This window comes from Pogona vitticeps, chromosome 2 (genome assembly GCF_051106095.1).
Source record: "Pogona vitticeps strain Pit_001003342236 chromosome 2, PviZW2.1, whole genome shotgun sequence".
Taxonomy (NCBI): Eukaryota; Metazoa; Chordata; class Lepidosauria; order Squamata; family Agamidae; genus Pogona; species Pogona vitticeps.
The window spans coordinates 48,538,847-48,559,435 of record NC_135784.1 but is presented as its reverse complement, the minus strand read 5'-3'; the positions used below and the strand labels follow the sequence as shown (position 1 = coordinate 48,559,435).

Genomic DNA, 20,589 nt, shown 5'->3' with positions numbered 1-20,589 from the left:
TGTCGTCCCCTTCTCCTCTTGCCGTCACACTTTCCTAACATCAAGGTCTTTTCCAGGGAGTCTTCTCTTCTCATGAGATGGCCAAAGTACTGGAGTCTCAGCTTCAGGATCTGTCCTTCCAGTGAGCACTCAGGGTTGATTTCCTTTAGAATTGATAGGTTTGTTCTCCTTGCAGTCCAGGGGACTCTCAAGATCCTCCTCCAGCACCACAATTCAAAGGCATCAATTCTTCGGCGGTCTGCTTTCTTTATGGTCTAGCTCTCACTTCCATACATCACTGCAGGAAAAACCATAGCTTTGACTATTCGGAGTTTTGTTGGCAAGGTGATGTATCTGCTTTTTAAGATGCTGTCAAGGTTTGTCATCGCTTTCCTCCCCAGAAGCAGGCGTCTTTTAATTTTGTGGCTGCTGTCTCCATCTGCAGTGATCATGGAGCCCAAGAAGTAAAATCTGTCACTGCCTCCATATCTTCCCCTTCTATTTGCCAGGAGGTGATGGGACCAGTGGCCATGATCTTAGTTTTTTTGATGTTGAGTTTCAGTACCGTTTTTTGCGTCTTCAGTCGTTTCGTTTCGTTTAGTCTTTTAGTCGTGTCCGACTCTTCGTGACCCAATGGACCAGAGCACGCCAGGCCCTCCTATCTTCCATTGCCTCCCGGAGTTGTGTCAGATTCATGTTGGTTGCTTCGGTGACACTGTCCAACCATCTCATCCTCTGTCGTCCCCTTCTCCTCTTGCCGTCACACTTTCCTAACACCAAGGTCTTTTCCAAGGAGTCTTCTCTTCTCATGAGATGGCCAAAGTATTGAAGCCTCAGCTTCAGGATCTGTCCTTCCAGTGAGCACTCAGGATTGATTTCCTTTAGAATTGATAGGTTTGTTCTCTTTGTAGTCCAAGGGACTCTCAAGAGCCTCCTCCAGCACCACAATTCAAAGGCATCAATTCTTCGGCGGTCAGCTTTCTTTATGGTCCAGCTCTCACTTCCATACATCACAACAGGAAAAACCATAGCTTTGACTATTCGGACTTTTGTTGGCAAGGTGATGTCTCTGCTTTTCAAGATGCTGTCAAGGTTTCTCATCACTTTCTGCCAAGAAGCAGGCGTCTTTTAATTTTGTGGCTGCTGTCTCCATCTGCAGTGATCATGGAGCCCAGGAAAGTAAAATCTGTCACTGCCTCCATATCTTCCCCTTCTGTTTGCCAGGATGAGATGGGACCAGTGGCCATGATCTTAGTTTTTTTGATGTTGAGTTTAAGACCGTTTTTTGGACTCTCCTCTTTCACACTCATTACAAGGTTCTTTAGTTCCTCCTCGCTTTCTGCCATCTGAGTGGTATCATCTGCATATCGGAGGTTGTTGATATTTCTTCCGGCAATCTTAATTCTAGCTTGGGATTCTTCCAGTCCAGCCTTCCGCATGATGTACTCTGCATATAAGTTAAATAAGCTGGGAGACAATATACAGCCTTGCAGTACTCCTTTCCCAATTTTGAACCAATCAGTTGTTCCATATCTAGTTCTAACTGTTGCTTCCTGTCCCACATATAGGTTTCTCAGGAGATGGATAAGGTGGTCAGGCACGCCCATTTCTTTAAGGACTTGCCATAGTTTGCTGTGGTCCACACAGTCAAAGGCTTTTGCATAATCAATGAAGCAGAAGTAGATGTTTTTCTGGAACTCTCTGGCTTTCTCCATAATCCAGCACATGTTAGCAATTTGGTCTCGAGTTCCTCTGCCCCTTCGGAATCCTGCTTGTACATCTGGGAGTTCTCGGTCCACATATTGCTGAAGCCTACCTTGTAGGATTTTGAGCATAACCTTGCTAGCGTGTGAAATGAGTGCAATTGTGCGGTAGTTGGAGCATTCTTTGGCACTTCCCTTCTTTGGTATTGGGATGTAGACTGATCTTTTTCAGTCCTCTGGCCACTGTTGAGTTTTCCAAACTTGCTGGCATATTGAATGTAGCACCTTAACAGCATCATCTTTTAAGATTTTAAATAGTTCAGCTGGAATGCCATCACCTCCACTGGCCTTGTTGTTAGCCAGGCTTTCTAAGGCCCACTTGACTTCACTTTCCAGGATGTCTGGCTCTAGGTCAGCAACTACATTGCCTGGGTTGTCCGGGATATCCAAATCTTTCTGATATAATTCCTCTGTGTATTCTTGCCACCTCTTCTTCATGTCTTCTGCTTCTGTGAGGTCCCTTCCATTTTTGTCCTTTATCATGTCCATCCTTCCACCAAAGGTTCCTCTGATATCTCCAATTTTCCTGAACAGATCTCTGGTTTTTCCTTTTCTGTTATTTTCCTCTATTTCTTTGCATTCTTCATTTAAGAAGGCTCTCTTGTCTCTCCTTGCTATTCTTTGGAAGTCTGCATTCAATTTTCTGTAACTTTCCCTATCTCCCCTGCATTTTGTTTCCTTTCTCCTCTCTGCTATTTGTAAGGCTTCCTTGGACAGCCACTCTGCTTTCTTGCATTTCCTTTTCTTTGGGATGGTTTTTGTTGCTGCTTCCTGTACAATGTTACGAGCCTCTATCCAAAGTTCTTCAGGCACTCTGCCCACCAAATCGAGTTCCTTAAATCTGTTCTTCACTTCCACTGTGTATTCATGAGGGATTTGATTTAGATTATACCTGAGTAGCCCAGTGGTTTTTCCTACTCTCTTCAGTTTAAGCTTGAATTTTGCTATGAGAAGCTGATGATCAGAGCCACAATCAGCTCCAGGTCTTGTTTTTGCTGACTCTATAGAGCTTCTCCATCTTTGGCTGCAGAGAATATAGCCACCTACAAAACGAAGAAGCTCAGCTATCTGTTATTGCCATCCTTGTTGACTTCCTTGTTCTTTATAACTCATTCTGGAGAGAGAAAACATTTGAAACACATGCCGTGGTTACAAAAGCTGAGATACTATGCATTGTGGTAAAATCTTCCAAGGGTGAATACTACATCAGCTTACAGGCAAAAGTGGTTTAATTCAGCTTATTTATTAACACCAGCAGAAAACACCTTGCTCTCTTTCATGCAAGGAAATTTATTTTGGCAGTTACTCAATCTTGTGCACAAAAATAAGGCAAGCAATGACTTATATTCCTAGTCATGGTGCAAACATATGTAGGGCATAGTGTTGTCTACACAAGAACTATATGAAATAATGGTTTAGTTTGCCTTGATTTCTAGAAGATTATTGAAAAATTTTACTTCACATCTTACATAGTTATCACAGTTCAGAGATATGTTATGTCCCCTATCTGTCATGTTTGCTGTATGCTGATTATGACAATGTTAAAACAAATACATATATTTCTATAATATTATTTCCCCACTACCCATTCATCATAGCTAGTTGGAGGGAGGGAGGGAGGCAGAAAGCAATTTTCTGTTTCATTGGCAGCTTTAAGAAAATATATAACTTCTTTGCATAACTGCATGCAATAGGTTTTTCTCAAGAGCCTATTTATAGTTCATTATTACTCTGCAGGCAGCTAATAAAAAGATAGATTTTCTATTATGTTAGTCCACATGCTCATTAATACAAATGTGCAAAGCAGTGCTTCTCCAAAAACAGTGGTGACAACAAAAAAACGGACTACTTTTGAACATCACTCACTTTGTAATATGTATCACTTAATTTCTTGTATTAGGAAAAAAATTCCACTGGGCTTTGGTTTAGCTGTACTCGTTTTTCTTGCATATCAAATTGATCTAAATAATATTTCTTTTGTGAGGCCTAACTGACATCCTGGTCAAGCCTGACTATCTGGCAAATACTTATACATAGGATTCAGGTATAGATATCAAAATATAGAGATCATAGTTGGTTGGTAATTCAGTCAGTGGGTGCTAAACATTGTGATTAATGTGCAGGTCTTTAGTAGAAGCTTGTGCTGTAAAGAATGTGAGAACCTCTGTCATAAATTAACAATAGTAAAATAACAATGATAGAGTAACATGCATGTTAATTGGTAGGATATTTACAGTCCTTGATGAACTTTTCCCTCTACAGGCTTTACTTTGTAATCAGTTGCAATAGTGTGTGAATCACCCCAGACAACAGATGACCTCAAAAGCAGAGTAGAAGCTATTTTGACTTAGAAATTTCTAAGGTGGATCTGTTGGCGGGGGGGGGGGAGTCTAGGAGATGGAATACAGTATAATATTGTACTGTTTATATCCAGTAGTGCCCAAAATGTCTTGGCTTATATTAAGTCCTTTCATATGCATGTCTAGCATGCATATATATATTTTAGCTCATTAACATTGGTAACATTGGTAGAGGAACAGGTTAAAGTGCCTTTGATATTGTGTGTGCCATTGTTAGGTCCAGTAATTGTGTTGCTCGAATAAATGTGGGGATAGACCTGGAATCTGGGTTTGTAGCAGGGTTTTGTTCCCATCTCTGTGTCAGTGTTGCTTAGTCCATTGTGTATCAATAGTTGTTTGATATCGGATGGTTGTGTATAAGCAACCCACTAAGTGCTTGGGAGAATGAAGTGTTTTTGACAAGGATGGAGTGGAGATCACTTATGATGCATGTGAGTGGTCTCAGTTGTGGATTGAAAGGAACAACTGGTGGTGATTGATTATTATCTTTTTGGGGTCTGTCCTGCAGTAGGTTGCTTCTGGGTGCCTGCCTTGCTTTATTAATTTGTTCCTTAATCATAATGGGTGGGTATAGTAGTCTGAGGAATTTTGTAAATCCTTGAGTTTGGAGTCTCTGTCTTGTGGGCCCAAGCAGATGTAATTGTATCTGAGGGCTTGACTGTAAACAATGGATTTGGTTGTATGTTCAGGATGGAAGCTGGAAACGTGCAAGTAGGTGTCTCAATTGGTGGGTTTTCAGTACAGCATGGTGATAAGATGTCTGTTATGGTCTTATAGTAGACCTTTGGTCTAGATGAGCAGGGTATAAATATAAATAAATAAATAAATAAATAAATAAATAAATAAATAAATAAATAAATAAATAAATAAATAAATAAATAAATAAATAAATAAATAAATAAATATTATAGTAGTGTCTAGAAAATGCACTTGTTGCATAGATTGTTCCAGGGTGAGGTTGATGTTCAAATTATTGAAATCTTTGTGGTTTTTTCTAGAGATTCCTTTCCATGGGTTGAGAAAAATATCAGTGTTCCTCAAACAGAGGAGCAGTTTTTAGGTGCAGTGGTTGAAACGTTGTTCTAGGTCAGCCATAAAGATGTTTGCATATTGTGGGGGCCATATTTGTGCCCATCACAGTTCCCTTAATCTGGAGGTAGGTTTTATTGTCAAAGGTGAAATAGTTGTGTGTAAATATAAATTCATAGAGGGTGGTGATTATGTGAGCGTGTTCCTTGTTTGTGATAGCCTGTAGTCCATCTTTGTGTGGGATGTTGGTGTAGAGTGCTTCTAAATCCATTTTATCTAGGATGGCATTGTCTGGGAGGTTGTGTGCATATTTAAATTTTCTTAGAAAGTCTGTGATATCTCTTCCATAGTTAGGTACACATGACTTGAGGATGCAGTCTAAGTATCCTGATAACCCAGCCAGCATACAACCTGATAGAACAGGTCTTTTTGGGGTCTTCAGGTTTAGGTAGTAGGTAGAAGGTGGCTATTTGAGACTCCTGTGGTGTGTTCTCCAGGATTTCTTCATGTGTGTCTTCAGGGACGTTTTTCATAAGGTTTTGATATTTTGTGGTTGGGTTTGTGGTTAGGGACTGGTAAAATTTAGAGTTGGACTGCTTCTCAGCTTCTAATCTGTAGCTTGATTGTCCTTGACTACCACAGTGCCCACCTTATCTGCTTATGTTTATCTTAATTTAATAATAGGCACTGTTTTACTGTGTTTGTTTTTGTTTTCTAATGGAAAATCAAGCCAAACACATTCAGGGGAGGCCCTTCTCTCAGTCCTACTGTCCTCACGGGCATGTCTGGTGAGAACATAAGGTATGAGAGAGAGAGAGAGAGAGAAAGAGTGAGAGAGATCCCTACAGCTGCTCCTAGGTTTTGGAATGTTGTCTCTCGGGAGGCTATAGGCTGGCCCTCCCCTTTTTGTCCTTCCAATAACAGGAAACCATTCGTTTTAAGTAGGCGTGTAGGTACTAATTGGGCAGTGAAGAGTTCTACTTTTGGGTGCTGCACATTATTATTAAACCATGTTTTCTGAAAGTATTTTTAACTGCTTCAACTAGTAGTTGTAGTACTATTATATGTTTTATTGTTTCTTAATGCAATAATTTCTTGTATTACTCGGTTTGTTTTTAGGTTTGGGTGCCATCACTTCAACAAAATAAAATAAATGAATAAATAAATAAATAAAATGGAGCTGTCAGTATTGTTTTGCACTAATGTGGCAATGCAATAAATGTGCCACATTACATTAGAAACCTCAAAAAAGAATTTGAGGCTATAGGGGGCGTTAGTTGAACAAGCTTATATAATAACCACTGTGTGTAATCTTCTTTGCTTCCATTAATGTTTATTGTACTAACCAAACTGCATACTGCTGTAATCTGCAAGACATATGGCATATATCAGTCATTTTTTATCTATTTTATAAGCTGCTTTTAAAGGTGCCCTTGAGGGTAAAAGATGGATCTTACAGCATATTCTGAAGATGACAGCTGTAGGCTAGATTTTGTCCTTTAAGCAACTTTATTATGGCTTTACCAAATGTTAATCAATGCACTTGATTAAGATTTAAAATTAAGTTTCAGTGGAAAAGAAAAGAAGCAAGGAAGCACCTTTCAAATAGATTTAAGGAGAGTAACATCATACGAAAATGGTTGTTGTAAATTTTTCAGGCTGTTTGGCCAAGTTCTGGAGGTTTTTCTTCCTAATGTTTTGCTAGTCTCTGTGGCCGGCATCTTCAGAGGACAGGAGTTAGAACTCTGTGTGTGTTCTGGTGTAGTGTGTGGGATAGTTGAGTATTTGTAACTGTGGGATCAGCTTTTAGTCCTTTTCAGGAGATTGGATGATTATGGTGATCAGGTTGGGTTTTTTTTGTTATGGGTGTATTTTTGTGATAAGGGGCAAGATGATCTGTCACAGTTGTTGATGGGTGTTGTTAGCTAGTCTTTTATGTGCAGTCATCACCAGCCTTTCTGGCTTGGTAGAGTTCATTGACCTTTTTGCAGGCTGTATTTTTCAGTGCTGGGATCCAGGATTTCTTGAGTTTTAGACTTTCTTCTTTTTTTGTTGAAGCTGTGCTAGGGTTTGTGGATTTCAATGGCTTCCCTGTGTAGATGACACGTTCCCTGTGTAGCTGACATGGATAACACCTTTACAATTTGGAGCAACGGTGAAGAAAAACTGGAAGAATTTCTAAGCTATCTCAATAGCATCCACCCAAATATGCAATTCACTATGGAAAAAGAATAGAGGACTGTGACAATTGCCCACGTCCCACATGCCATTCATATTCATGAGCTGATTTGCGTGAACCTATGAGAGGACTGGAGAGGCAGAGTCAGCAGCTACATGAGGCTCGGCGCAAGAAGGAGGAGTCAGATAGGAGCTGTTAGTCAGAGAAAGAGAGAACAGATACTGAGAGATAGAGCTGGTTAAAAAATAGGTAGAGAAGGTGGTAATTATATAGCAAGAGAAAAGAAGTATGTACTGAGAGAACTGTTGATGATTTGCTTGTGTATAATGTTTATCTGCCCCTTCATGGATTGCTGCCTTGTCGTGGCGAAGGGGCTTGAGTAACTCAGAGAAGCTCTGGGCTATGCCGTGCAGAGACACCCAATACGGACAGGACATAGTGGAGAGTTCCGACTAAACGCAATCCACATGGAGTAGGAAATGGCAATGCCACTCTTGGCGTATCTTTGCCAAGAACGCCCATGATCAGAAACAAAAGGATAAAAGATATGATGCTGGAAGATGGGCCCCTAAGGTCAAAAGGCGTCCAACATGCTATTGAGGAAGAGAGGAGGACAAGTACAAGTAGCTCCAGAGCTAATGAAGTGGTTGTGCCAAAGCTGAAAGGATGCTCAGCTGTGGACGTGCCTGGAAGTGAAAGGAAAGTCCAATGCTGCAAAGAAAAATACTGCATAGGAACCTGGAATGTAAGATCTGTGAACGTTGGGAAGCTGGAGGTGGTCAAACAGGAGACGGCAAGAATAAACATCGACATCCTGGGCATCAGTGAACTAAAATGGACAGGAATGGGCTAATTCAGCTCAGATGATTATCATATCTACTATTGTGGGCAAGAATCCCGTAGAAGGAAAGGAATAGCCTTCATAACAAAAGAGTGGGAAAAGCTGTAATGGGATACAATCTCAAAAATGATAGAATGATATCAATACGAATCCAAGGCAGACCTTTCAACATCAAAATAATCCAAGTTTATGCACCAATCACCATTGCTGAGGAGACTGAAATTGAACAATTTTATGAAGATTTACACCTTCTAGAACTGACACCAAAGAAAGATGTTCTTCTCATTCTAGGGGACTGGAATGCTAAAGTAGGGAGCCAAGAGATAAAAGAAACAACAGGGAAGTTTGGCCTTGGAGTTCAGAACGAAGCAGGGCAAAGGCTAATAGAATTTTGCCAAGAGAACAAGCTGGTCATCACAAACACTCTTTTCCAACAACACAAGAGGTGACTCTATACATGGAAATCACCAGATGGGCAATATCGAAATCAGATTGTTTATATTCTCTTCAGCCAAAGATGGAGAAACTCTATACAGTCAGCAAAAACAAGACTTGGAGTTGACTGTGGCTCTGATCATCAGCTTCTCATCGCAAAATTCAAGCTTAAACTGAAGAGAGTAGGAAAAACCACTGGGCTATTCAGGCATAATCTAAACCAAATCCCTTATGAATACACAGTGGAAGTAAAGAACAGATTTAAGGAACTCGATTTGGTGGACAGAGTGCCTGAAGAACTTTGGATAGAGGCTCATAACATTGTCCAGGAGGCAGCAACAAAAACATCCCAAAGAAAAGGAAATGCAAGAAAGCAAAGTGGTTGTCCAACAAGGCCTTAGAAATAGCAGAGAGAAGGGAAACAAAATGCAAGGGAGATAGGGAAAGCTACAGAAAATTGAATGCAGACTTCCAAAGAATAGCAAGGAGGGCCTTCTTAAATGAACAATGCAAAGAAATAGAGGAAAATAACAGAAAAGGAAAAACCAGAGATCTGTTCAGGAAAATTGGAGATATTAGAGGAACATTTTGTACTAAGAAGAACATGATAAAGGACAAAAATGGGAGGAACCAAAGAGAGGAAGAAGACATGAAGAAGAGGTGGCAAGAATACACAGAGGAATTATATCAGAAAGCTTTGGATATCCCGGACAATCAGGACATCAAGAAGAGGTGGCAAGAATAGACGGAGGAATTATACCAGAAAGATCTGGTGTCCTGGAGAACCCATTTATTGTGGTTGCTGACCTTGAGCCAGACATACTGGAGAGTGAAGTCAAGTGGGCCTTAGAAAGCCTGGCTAACAACAAGGCCAGTGGAGATGATGACATTCCAGTTGAACTATTTAAAATCTTAAAAGATGATGCTGTTAAGGTGCTACATTCAATATGCCAGCAAGTTTGGAAAACTCAACAATGGCGAGAGGACTGGAAAAGATCAGTCTAAATCCCAATCTCAAAGAAAGGCAGTGCCAAAGAATGCTCCAACTACCATACAATTGCACTCATTTCCCACGCTAGCAAGGTTATGCTCAAAATACTACAAGGTAGGCTTTAGCAGTATGTGGACCGAGAACTCCCAGAAGTACAAGTTGGATTCTGAAGGGGTAGAGGAACTCGAGACCAAATTGCTAACATGTGCTGGATTATAGAGAAAGCCAGAGAGTTCCAGAAAAACATCTACTTCTGCTTCATTGACTATGCAGAAGCCTTTGACTGTGTGGAACACAGCAAACTATGGCAAGTCCTTAAAGAAATGGGAGTGCCTGACCACCTTATCTATCTCCTGAGAAACCTATATGTGGGACAGGAAGCAACAGTTAGAACTGGATATGGAACAACTGATTGGTTCAAAATTGGGAAAGGAGTATGACAAGGCTGTATATTGTCCCCCAGCTTATTTAACTTATATGCAGAATACATCATGCGGAAGGCTGGACTCGAGGAATCCCAAGACGGATTTAAGATGGCCGGAAGAAATATCAACAACCTCCAACATGCAGATGATAGCACTCTGATGGCAGAAAGTGAGGAGGAATTAAAGAACCTTGTAATGAAGCTGAAAGAGGAGAGCGCAAAAAATGGCCTGAAACTCAACATAAAAAAAACTAAGATCATGGCCACTGGTCCCATCACCTCCTGGGAAATAGAAGGGGAAGATATGGAGGCAGTGACAGATTTTACTTTCTTGGGCTCCATGATCACTGCAGATGGAGACAGTGGCCACAAAATTAAAAGACGCCTGCTTCTTGGCAGAAAGTGATGAGAAACCTTGACAGCATCTTAAAAATCAGAGATATCACCTTGCCAACAAAAGTCCGAATAGTCAAAGCTATGGTTTTTCCTGTTGTGATGTATGGAAGTGAGAGCTGGACCATAAAGAAAGCTGACCGCCGAAGAATTGATGCCTTTGAATTGTGGTGCTGGAGGAGGCTCTTGAGAGTCCCTTGGACTACAAAGAGAACAAACCTATCAATTCTAAAGGAAATCAATCCTGAGTGCTCACTGGAAGGACAGATCCTGAAGCTGAGGCTTCAATACTTTGGCCATCTCATGAGAAGAGAAGACTCCTTGGAAAAGACCTTGGTGTTAGGAAAGTGTGATGGCAAGAGGAGAAGGGGACAACAGAGGATGAGATGGGTGGACAGTGTCTGCGAAGCAACCAACATGAAATTGACACAACTCCGGGATGCAGTGGAAGATAGGAGGGCTTGGAGTGCTCTGGTCCATGGGGACACGAAGAGTTGGACACGACTAAATGACAACGATGAATGTTTATCTGAGAAACGTCTGTTATTATTCAATTTGCTTCACTTTACTAAATAAGTTTTGTTTCTGTTCATAATTCAAGTGTTCAGACAAATGGCATTTATATTGTGGATTGAGGTAATCCCCTGGTGGCAGCGAAAGGAAAATGTGACATAAGCCTTTGTGAAGGAAAACAAGCAGGGGCCACAAAGGCAAATGCCACAAGGACCAACTCCCTTTCTTAGCTGTCATGGTCATATGCAAACCTCACCTCTTATTGGGCCACAAGGTCTACAGAAAACCCACCCACACAGACCGGTCCCTACACAAAAACTCCAACCACCACCCACAGCAAAAAAGAGGCATAATCAAAACACTGGTAGACCATGCGAATCGTAACTGTGAAGCTCAATTTCTTAGCACCAAACTCAACCATCTGAATTGGGCCCTACAGGCAAATGACTGTTCCAAGAACAAAATCACAAGAGCCATCAAACCAAGAAGGTTAAAGGTAAAAGTTCCCCTTGACAATTTTTGTCCAGTCGTGTTCGACTCTAGGGGGCAGTGCTCATCCCCGTTTCCAAACCATAGAGCCAGCGTTTTGTCCAAAGACAATCTTCCGTGGTCACATGGCCATTGCGACTTAGACACAGGAACGCTGTTACCTTCCCACCGAGGTGGTCCCTATTAGTCTACTCGCATTTGCATGCTTTCGAACTGCTAGGTTGGCGGGAGCTGGGACAAGTGACGGCCGCTCACTCTGTCACGTGGATTCAATCTTATGACTGCTTGGTCTTCTGACCCTGCAGCACAAGCTTCTGCGGTTTAGCCCACAGCACCACCATGTCCCTATCAAACCAAGAAAACAGCATTAAACTGAAGAAGAAAAACAGCCACCCACAAATAAAGTATTTCTGCAATACATCAAAGGGGTCACGGACTGCACGGGAAACTTTTGAAAAATACACAACTTACAAATAGTATTCAGACCCACCACAAAAATACAACAGATGTTACAGTCACCAAAGGACAAAAGCGACCCCATCACCACTGCAGGAGTATACCGGATACCTTGCAGTTGTGGCTAGTTATATATTGGGACCACAAAATGCAGTATCCACATCAGAATCAAAGAACATGAAAGACACTGCAGAATAAAACAACCAGAAAAAATGGCAGTAGCTGAACATGTCCTGAAACAAGCTGGACATGAAATTCTATTTCAAAAGACAGAAGTCCTGGACAACACCAGTGATCATTATCTTAGACTACACAGGGAAGCCATTGAAATCCACAAACTCCAGCACAGCTTCAACAAAAAAAGAAGAACATCTAAAACTCAAGAAAGCCTGGATCCCAGCACTGAAAAATACAGCCTGCAAAAAGGTCAATGTACTCTACCAAGGCAGAAAGGCTGGTGATGACTGCACATAAAAGACTAGCTAACAACACCCATCAACAACTGTGACAGATCATCTTCCCCCTTATCACAAAAATACCCCTATAACAAAAACCAACCTGATCACCATAATCATCCAATCTCCTGAAAAGGACTAAAAGCTGATCCCACAGCTACAAATACTCAACTATCCCACATACTACACCAGAACACACACAGAGTTCTAACTCCTGTCCACTGAAGATGCCGGCTACAGAGATGGGTGAAACGTTAGGAAGAAAAACCTCTAGAACGCAACCAAACAGCCTGAAAAACCTACAACGGCCATCAGATCCCGATTGTGAAAGCCTTGGAGAAAATATTATATGAAAACATTGCTCATGTTTCACTGTGATCCTGCCTTCTGGGAGACGAACATAATGGTGAATGTAATCCTAGTTCCGACCTACAGTACAAAACTGCTACCAGAAGTAGTATTTTCTCCATTTGTCTAGCCTCCTGAGATCACCTGGCGCACTGCCTGATGTTTAGGCTGATCATGAAAATGGTGATGATTTATTAATCCCACATCAACGTCTTTGAAAAATTTTGTCCAACAATATGACAAAAATCGCCAAATCAACAAACTACAAAGATAAAAGCAATCGGAAAGATACATTACTTTAGCCTTAATTTTAAAAACCTTAATTTTTTCAGTTCTTAACTCAAATCTAAGTACTTAAGTCAAGTCAATATTTTCCTATGAGAGCGGTTCTTAAATCAAAATGTTCTTAACTCGAGCCGTTCTTAAGTCAAGACCCCACTGTATATACCTAGTTTTTCCCAGTGCACTCCAGCCACCACCTTCGCCACTGCCTCCTCTTGTGTCTGGAAAAACATAAACAAAATATTGTGAATATCTCCAAAAGTAGGGCCTTGTGGCACAGTGGTTAAACTGCTGTACTGCAGCCAAAACTGTGCTCATGACCGGGGGTTCAATACCAGGTATCCGGCTCAAGGTTGACTCAGCCTTCTATCCTTCCAAGGTTGGTAAAATGAGTACACAGCTCACTGAGGGGCAATGTGTAGTCTTCATAATTAACTTGTAAACTGACCAGAGAGTCTTTGAAGGGCTTTGGGGTGGTAAAGCTTTACTTTTTTTCACCTCATAAATGTGGCATTGGGATGCTTTGTAAGAGTTCCTGTGTTAGAATGAAGGATAGCAGAAGTCTCCTAGCATATGCATAGATGAATAAAACTTTGAACAGTTTCCTAGTTTACTTATCTCACAGACCAGTGGTGAAAAAATGAACTCTTCTGCGTGGTTGTAGAATGTATACTACCAGACAGCAAGGTCTAAACAACACCCTGGCAAAGACTTACCTCTGTGTTTGTGTGTGTATATTAATGCATCTGTTACAGAAAGATGCTGGTAAAAACTGGAAAGATGCTTGGATGGAGGCTATGGAGGCCACAGTCCCAGACCAAGGACATTTAAAACAGAAATATGAAAAAGCTAAATTTTGATGGTCAGGATATAAATTAAGGCTCCCAATAGAGAGAAAATTATAGGAAATATGACACTTAATAACCCCATTCAACAGAGTCTGTGAAAATGAAGATAGCTCAGCTGATAAGAGTTAGAGATGAATTATTCCTAAGCAGAGTTGGTTATAGCAAAAAATCCACCTAACCTCTCCTCCCAAATCTGGAATCTTATCTTTATTAGACCAAAGTAATTAAATGCAAAGTCCTCTCTGATAATCTCTCAGCATTCACCCAATTGACCTCCTAGCCTATTCTGTTGTCTCTTGACACCTTGACCATTATTAGAAAGAATTAGCTATATATGCAGGATTATGATCAGGTTAAAGCCACTTGATGAGGCAGGCATATGAATTACAAAGAGGCCTAGTCATTGCTGCAGATCAGCCTAAGAATCCCATAAAAAGGTCTGTGATGGTCATATTATTCATTTTGATGTAGACTTCCAAACTATTTCTATCTCCTCTTGAAGATTCCTCCAAACCTCCTCCTGCAGCATCCCCAATTTTACTTTGAAATAACTTCACTAAAGAAGTCTTCCAGGCCTAGTCAAATTAACATTTTAACCTCCCAGAATTCAAGGTTTAGCTGGAGAATCCTGTTAGCCTATATGCTTACATTCCTGGTTCTGGCATAGGACCTTGTTAGCTTCTTCTTTCTTGGTACCTCTGCCCTGTATTGCTTTATCTGGGTTACAGTACTCCCCAACTTCAGGACAGTTATAACAAGACCAAGGAAAGGTAATTTCTGTCATATCTTAATCTATCTTTGAGAGTACTTTGCCCATACATTATTGACTTTCCTCATCAGTCCCCCTCCTGTGTGCGAATGTGTGGCTAGGGAGATAACTTTTGGATTTCCGTTCCCTCCCCTTTCTATTACAGGCAGCAGCCTTCTCATTATTGAGAGTTTTGATTCATATGGGTTGATATTTCTTCATAATACTTCTGAACCATTTATGCTGCTTTACTGGAATTTTTCCTATTCCCTGAGAGAATCTTTTTGTGTGTGTTGATAAAACTCCCATGTTGAATATTTCTCTGTGAATGTAATATACTAATCTGTGTCATCTTGATTCACTGTTGTCATGGTTCAAAGATCCCTTGCATCTTTGTGTGTCGCAGAACATGTGTGAGTTCATACAAAGGCTCTGAGAGGCATACCGGGTGCATCCTGCTTTGGACAGTGTCTGTGTTTGTTTTCAGTATTTTGCTTTTTTCTGAGCTATGTGTATAAGGCTTGTGCAGGTCAAGAATCATCTCTCTGCTTAACCCTGAAGCTCTGGTAATGATCTGAGTGTGTTACTGTCTCTCTTACCATAACATGCTTGCAGTGAGGAGAAATGAAGATAGCAGAGGATCATGTGCTGTGCCTTGAACTGATTGGAGGACAAATATACATTCCCTACAGAAAACTAGCCCATTTAATTTAATTTAGTTTCAACCTTGATCTCTATGTGTTCTTATGGTTTAAAAAAACAGGGGCATTACCTAAAGACAAAAAGCTTTCAGTTTAAATCAAGCAAGTTACTGTTGACATTGTATGCCCAAAGAAAGGAAATTCAGACCACAGTACAACTTGCCTTCTCAATCAAAACATAGGAACATTAATGTATCCTTGGAACTTATGTTCTGCCCAAATAAGTACAAGAAGCTAGTCTACTGTTTGATTCCCTGAAAAGCAAAAACTTTTGCTTATCTAAGACTAAGCCAGTTAAACATAGTAAGAGTTCTTTTACCCAATTAAAGATCAATTGTACTAAACTAATGCAACTAAACTAAGTTAAGTCTGCTAAGCTACAGAAGCTTCTTCCACACCACTAGCAATGTGCTAGTAGGATGACCAATGCGGTTGTGCTGTAGTATTTATTTGGGGTAGAAGTTGAGAAAGAAGAAGGGTGCATCTATACGCCCCTTTAAGGAGGGAGTAGATCTGTGGTCTAGTTTCAAGTTGTTTTTAGGGGTACAACTTTAACTGCAAAGTTCTGCTTTAAATTGAAGGTTGCTTCTCTTTAGGGCAAATTTGCTGCTTTTTAAAACAAAAATATATAGATATAAAAGTTGGAAGAAGAAAATCTGTCTGTACTGAACAATGTAAGTAAGTTTTTAAAAGTCACAGGATAAATAGACAAAGCAAAGACATTTTTATTTTTATTTTGTTTTTAACCTATAATACAGTGGGACCTCGATTTACAAACGTCCCTATCTACGAACATTTCGACTTATGAATGGCATTCACAAAAATTGGCATCGACTTGAAAATTATAAATTTGGACATGTCTCATGTTAAAATAATTATGTTTACATACTAATTTGGGGAGTCATATATTTTTTCCTGCATTAAAATCTCATTGCCCCCTTACCCCGGAATAAAGACACGAGACCAGAATTATAGGTTAAACATCAGCCACATTTTATTGAATAATCAGTGTTGCCAATCCTTAGGCAAAGGGGGGTCCTGCCATAGTGCAGAATCAGGTTTAAACACAGAGGTCTCAATGGACCCCCTAACAAACAAATGGGTGAGTCCCTGGCCCCATGTTTTCGCAGTCGTGAAGACAGTGAGAACACTGCTGGCCCAAATTTGACCACCCCTGGACTTCAAGCCACCTTCTCCGTGTTGACTGTTAGTCTGGGTGTGGTCCCAGCGCATCTTTCACCCCAAGCACTGTAATCACACAATCTGCAGCACTGGGAGTTCAGATGAGCTATACATTACTTGAGATAGCTATGGGACTCACCCAAAACCTGTTTTATCTGCACTACCTGCTTGTGTGACTGAAAATTCCACCTCAAAACTTGCCACACACCTTTTCCAGTGCGGGATAGGTGAAAAATCCTCGCATCGAAAGGCCAATCAGGATACAGGTCAAAAATTCCTATCCAGCCCCCAAAGGCAACCAGATAAACTCACACTAGAATATAGGGTAGGCGGGTGGGTACCACCGAAGGAAGAGGAAGGGAAGAGGGGGAAATGGCCCTTAAATAACCCATTGTTCCCTCCTCTCCTACCCACATTGGTCATGCGAGACTAGGAGGAGGTCTCGTGACTTCTGTGGAAGGAGGCAAAGGCGAGCCACACTGCCAAAAAAAGGTTTGCCAGTGGCTTGATCATTTACTTTTAAAGTGGCACTTGTTAATCATATCCCTTATGTAGTCTGTTTTCTACACCTGTGAAGGTCTGTGTCTTAACTGTTACATGCAATGTAGAGGCTATAGCTAAGAAGATAATTTGAGGGATGCAATGCTGCATCACTCAGGACATTTGTGATGCCTATGCTCATTCTGAACAAATGAGAGGAATTTCCCCTGAAGTCTACACTCAGATAAGAACAATTAAAATATTATGACTATAAGCAGCTGGTCATAACTGTCTCCCGGCATGAAAAATGGAGCTTCCAAGGAGTGGGTATCCTATTATCCAGATTGTTTTTAGCTTAGCATTTGTAAGAGGGCTTCTGCTGAAACACTTCTTAGCACAGAGAGAGAGCAAAGCGGGCGTTTTGAAAACATTTGGTGAGCTATTAGATATTCAGTTTTGATTAAGCTAATTATAGGCATGGGGAAGGGAGTTGGTATAAAAAAACAGTGTAAGATGAGAGAATTTTTTTTTACACCCCAGCATAATCAGAATTTAAATTGCCCCACTGCTGGCTAGAATTCAGAGGGATAGGAATTAGTGGCTCCAATGAGATCTTGTGTTCTTCATTCTAGCTGGAGTGGTTTGGGGTAGCTTTAGAACCCAATCATACTTGCACAAGCACCTAAAGTCCTACCATCACTACCTGTGAATCAGGATTGTACCTAAATGAACCAGGTATATGGCAACATGCTACATATTTTCATACCATTGACCCACAGTCTCAATATGTGGGGAAAACATATTGTGGCCAGTTGTTACACTTGCCACACCTTTCTCTTGTTAGGTAAATAGATGGTAAGAGTATATTACAGAACCCATTATTCTAGTGTTTCAAAAAAAATCAGGGAGATTTATTTTGTATGTTTGTTTGCATGTTAATATGGTGAGTATATTTCACAATCAAAGTGTTTAGAAAAAATGGCTGTTTTCTAGCTGTTACATTTTCCCTATCTTATTTAATTTAAAGGATATCATTGCTAAAAGATGGAAGTCTCCGAATAGCAAGCGTGAATAAATCAGATGCTGGAAGTTATACTTGTTTGGCAGAGAACCAGTTTGGAAAAGCTAGCAGTTCAACCAGCTTATTAGTTACAGGTAATTATGTACCTAATTGTCCTGCACTTGCAAATTGTATGACTTGGTAAATTTGTGAAAGAGGTACTTTGGCTTTGAATTCTCAGCTTCATTTTGAAGAGCATTTTATACAGCATTGAAACATATAATCTCTACATTAGAGTGCTTGTATTCTATAAACTATAAGCTTTTTGCGTGAACTGTATATATTTAAGGCTTCTAAAGGTTGAATCAGAATGTTCCTTCCACAAGAAGGTACTAAATTTCAGGAAGACTTCAGGAGGTATTTTCACAATTTCATCCTTGTTCTTGCAACCTACATGTTATTTCCTACACTGTTTCAAAAAGTCTCCCAGAGCAAATTTTGCTCTCTAGACTTTCCATTTTCAAGAGATTTTCAGAGGGCTTCAGAGGGAACAGTTGGTTAAAAATTCCCTATACACTTCCTCCAGTGAAAAAAATCCTACGAGTTGGGTTCTACTCACAGAAATCTTTATATAAACCTATGTTTTTCAAATTATGAGATTGCCGCTGGTCTTCTAAGGACATTTTCTAATTCCTTCAGTTTGTAACTATATCAGATACCTCCATCTACACTTGTGGAAAGAACAATTTCAGTAGTCTAAATCCAGTTGTTTGTCTCAAATAAAACTTACTTTTACTTAGTCTTTTGTTCTATTTTCCATCTTGATCAATACTAACATTGTCGATTTAATTCATGGTTTTAATTATTTTATGAATAATTTTATTTGTGAGTTGCCCTGAGTAGACATAGTCTAGAAGGGCGGGATAAAAATCTAATAAAGAAAGAAAGAGAGGAAGGAAGGAAGGAAGGAAGGAAGGAAGGAATTGAATCAATGAGATTTTTTGTAAAACAATACTTGTAAATCAATACTTTTGTTGTGATTAAGAACTGAATTTAGCCAAGTGTTATCTAAAATTAAACTATATTTTAAATCTATCATTTCCCTTATAAAAAGAGGAAGGATCTGATTCCCCCCCACCCCGGGACAATTGCAGGAAGATGTATCTTTTTTTAAAGACAAAAACAAAGACTTTTTCTTTCAAAGTACATAAAAATAAAGCCCCGTTCCACATCTTCTAGTTGTCATTCTAGTCAGCTTTCTCCTGGTCTTTTACTTTGCAACAGATTTATGGCTGGATTCCCTCACATCACATTCATGTTTCAAGTGCAGAGTTTGCAGAGTTGCTGGTTCATCAAACTTTTATTCCTCTATTCAAAATGAGCTCCTCATATATTTGTTTCTAGCTACTTCTCTGCCAGATTTAGCAGGAGATTTAATTGGGCCATTACAGTTATTCCTTTTAACATATATTCTCTGATGGCAATCTGTTGTCAAAATAATAATCATTACACTATGGCAGAAACAGGCAGGTGGATGGACAGCAATCCAAGGTAGAGGACAGAAAAAAATCAACACATATTTATCCCAAAAGGAATAACTAAAGCAAGAACACTTTTCTCTGAGTTCCAGTCCTTTTGGAAATTTAGAATTACTGCTCATCCCACACATTCTGATTTGCTGATTCTGATATGTCAAATCACCTGAGAAATTTTTCCAATACTTTGGCAGTCCTTGTAACACTATTGTAAAAATTTCTCAAGTGATTTGACATACAAAGAGCATTGGAAGTTACCACGAAGAGAGAACACAAAAGAGGAACAAAATGGTCATGCACCGCCTTTTTGTACATGAATTATTTGTCTTTTAGAGGCTAAGAGACTTTTTAGAGCAATCACTGAAAGAACATGAGTGGTGCAAAAGTGAGACTCTTCCATGTTTTGGATCTTTTATTTAAATATGAAATGCCCATCCCTAATCTGGAGTCTATTTAAATTGAAATTCAGATAATGTTTATTAAGGTTTTTCCCATACTAACTAAACCCAGCTACCTGCATTACCATTTAAATAACTTTCGTATTAGGGATTGACAAGCCTCCTTCAAGATGTAGCTTCACCAAAGCAAAACAAAATTGTATGAAGTGTATGAATGTTTAAGTACATATAACTAGACTATCAGATTTCCACACCTTTTTCTCCACACTGTAGCCTGGGCCCTCTGAAAATTGCACATTATAGGTTAAAATGTGAGCTGCTGGACAGTCTAAACTATGATGCAGAGGGAAAGAGAGATTCACAGAAATCAGGCAGAGGTACATTCTACTAACAGAGCTTTTCCACCTATGGATACCTACATTAATTAAAAGAAAATAAAGTTCTTGCAACAGTATCTGGTTGTATAAAGGTAAAGGTTCTCCTTGACATTTAATCCAGTCATGTCTGACTCTAGGGGGTGGTGCTCATCCCCATTTCCAAGCCATAGAGCCAGTGTTTGTCTGTGGACAGTTTCTGTGGTCACGTGGCCAGCATGACTAGACATGGAATGTCATTACCTTTCCACCGCAGTGGTACCTATTTATCTATTTGCATTTTTACATGCTTTTGAACTGCTAGGTTGGCAGGAGCTGGGACAAGCGACGGGCACTCCGTCGTGTGGATTCGATCTTATGACTGCTGGTCTTCTGACCCTGCAGCA

General features: G+C 40.1%; 1 protein-coding gene across 3 annotated transcripts in view; it reads left to right on the top strand.

Annotated features, from left to right (window-relative positions):
- CNTN3 (contactin 3) overlaps positions 1-20,589 on the top strand; it is a 297,168-nt gene that overhangs the window by 219,859 nt on the left and 56,720 nt on the right. For all 3 annotated transcript variants that reach the window (XM_072989444.2, XM_020811500.3, XM_078385204.1), the window contains exon 10: positions 17,924-18,051. In XM_072989444.2, coding sequence (XP_072845545.2) covers positions 17,924-18,051 — 128 coding nt within the window. The remainder of the gene's footprint in view (positions 1-17,923; positions 18,052-20,589) is intronic.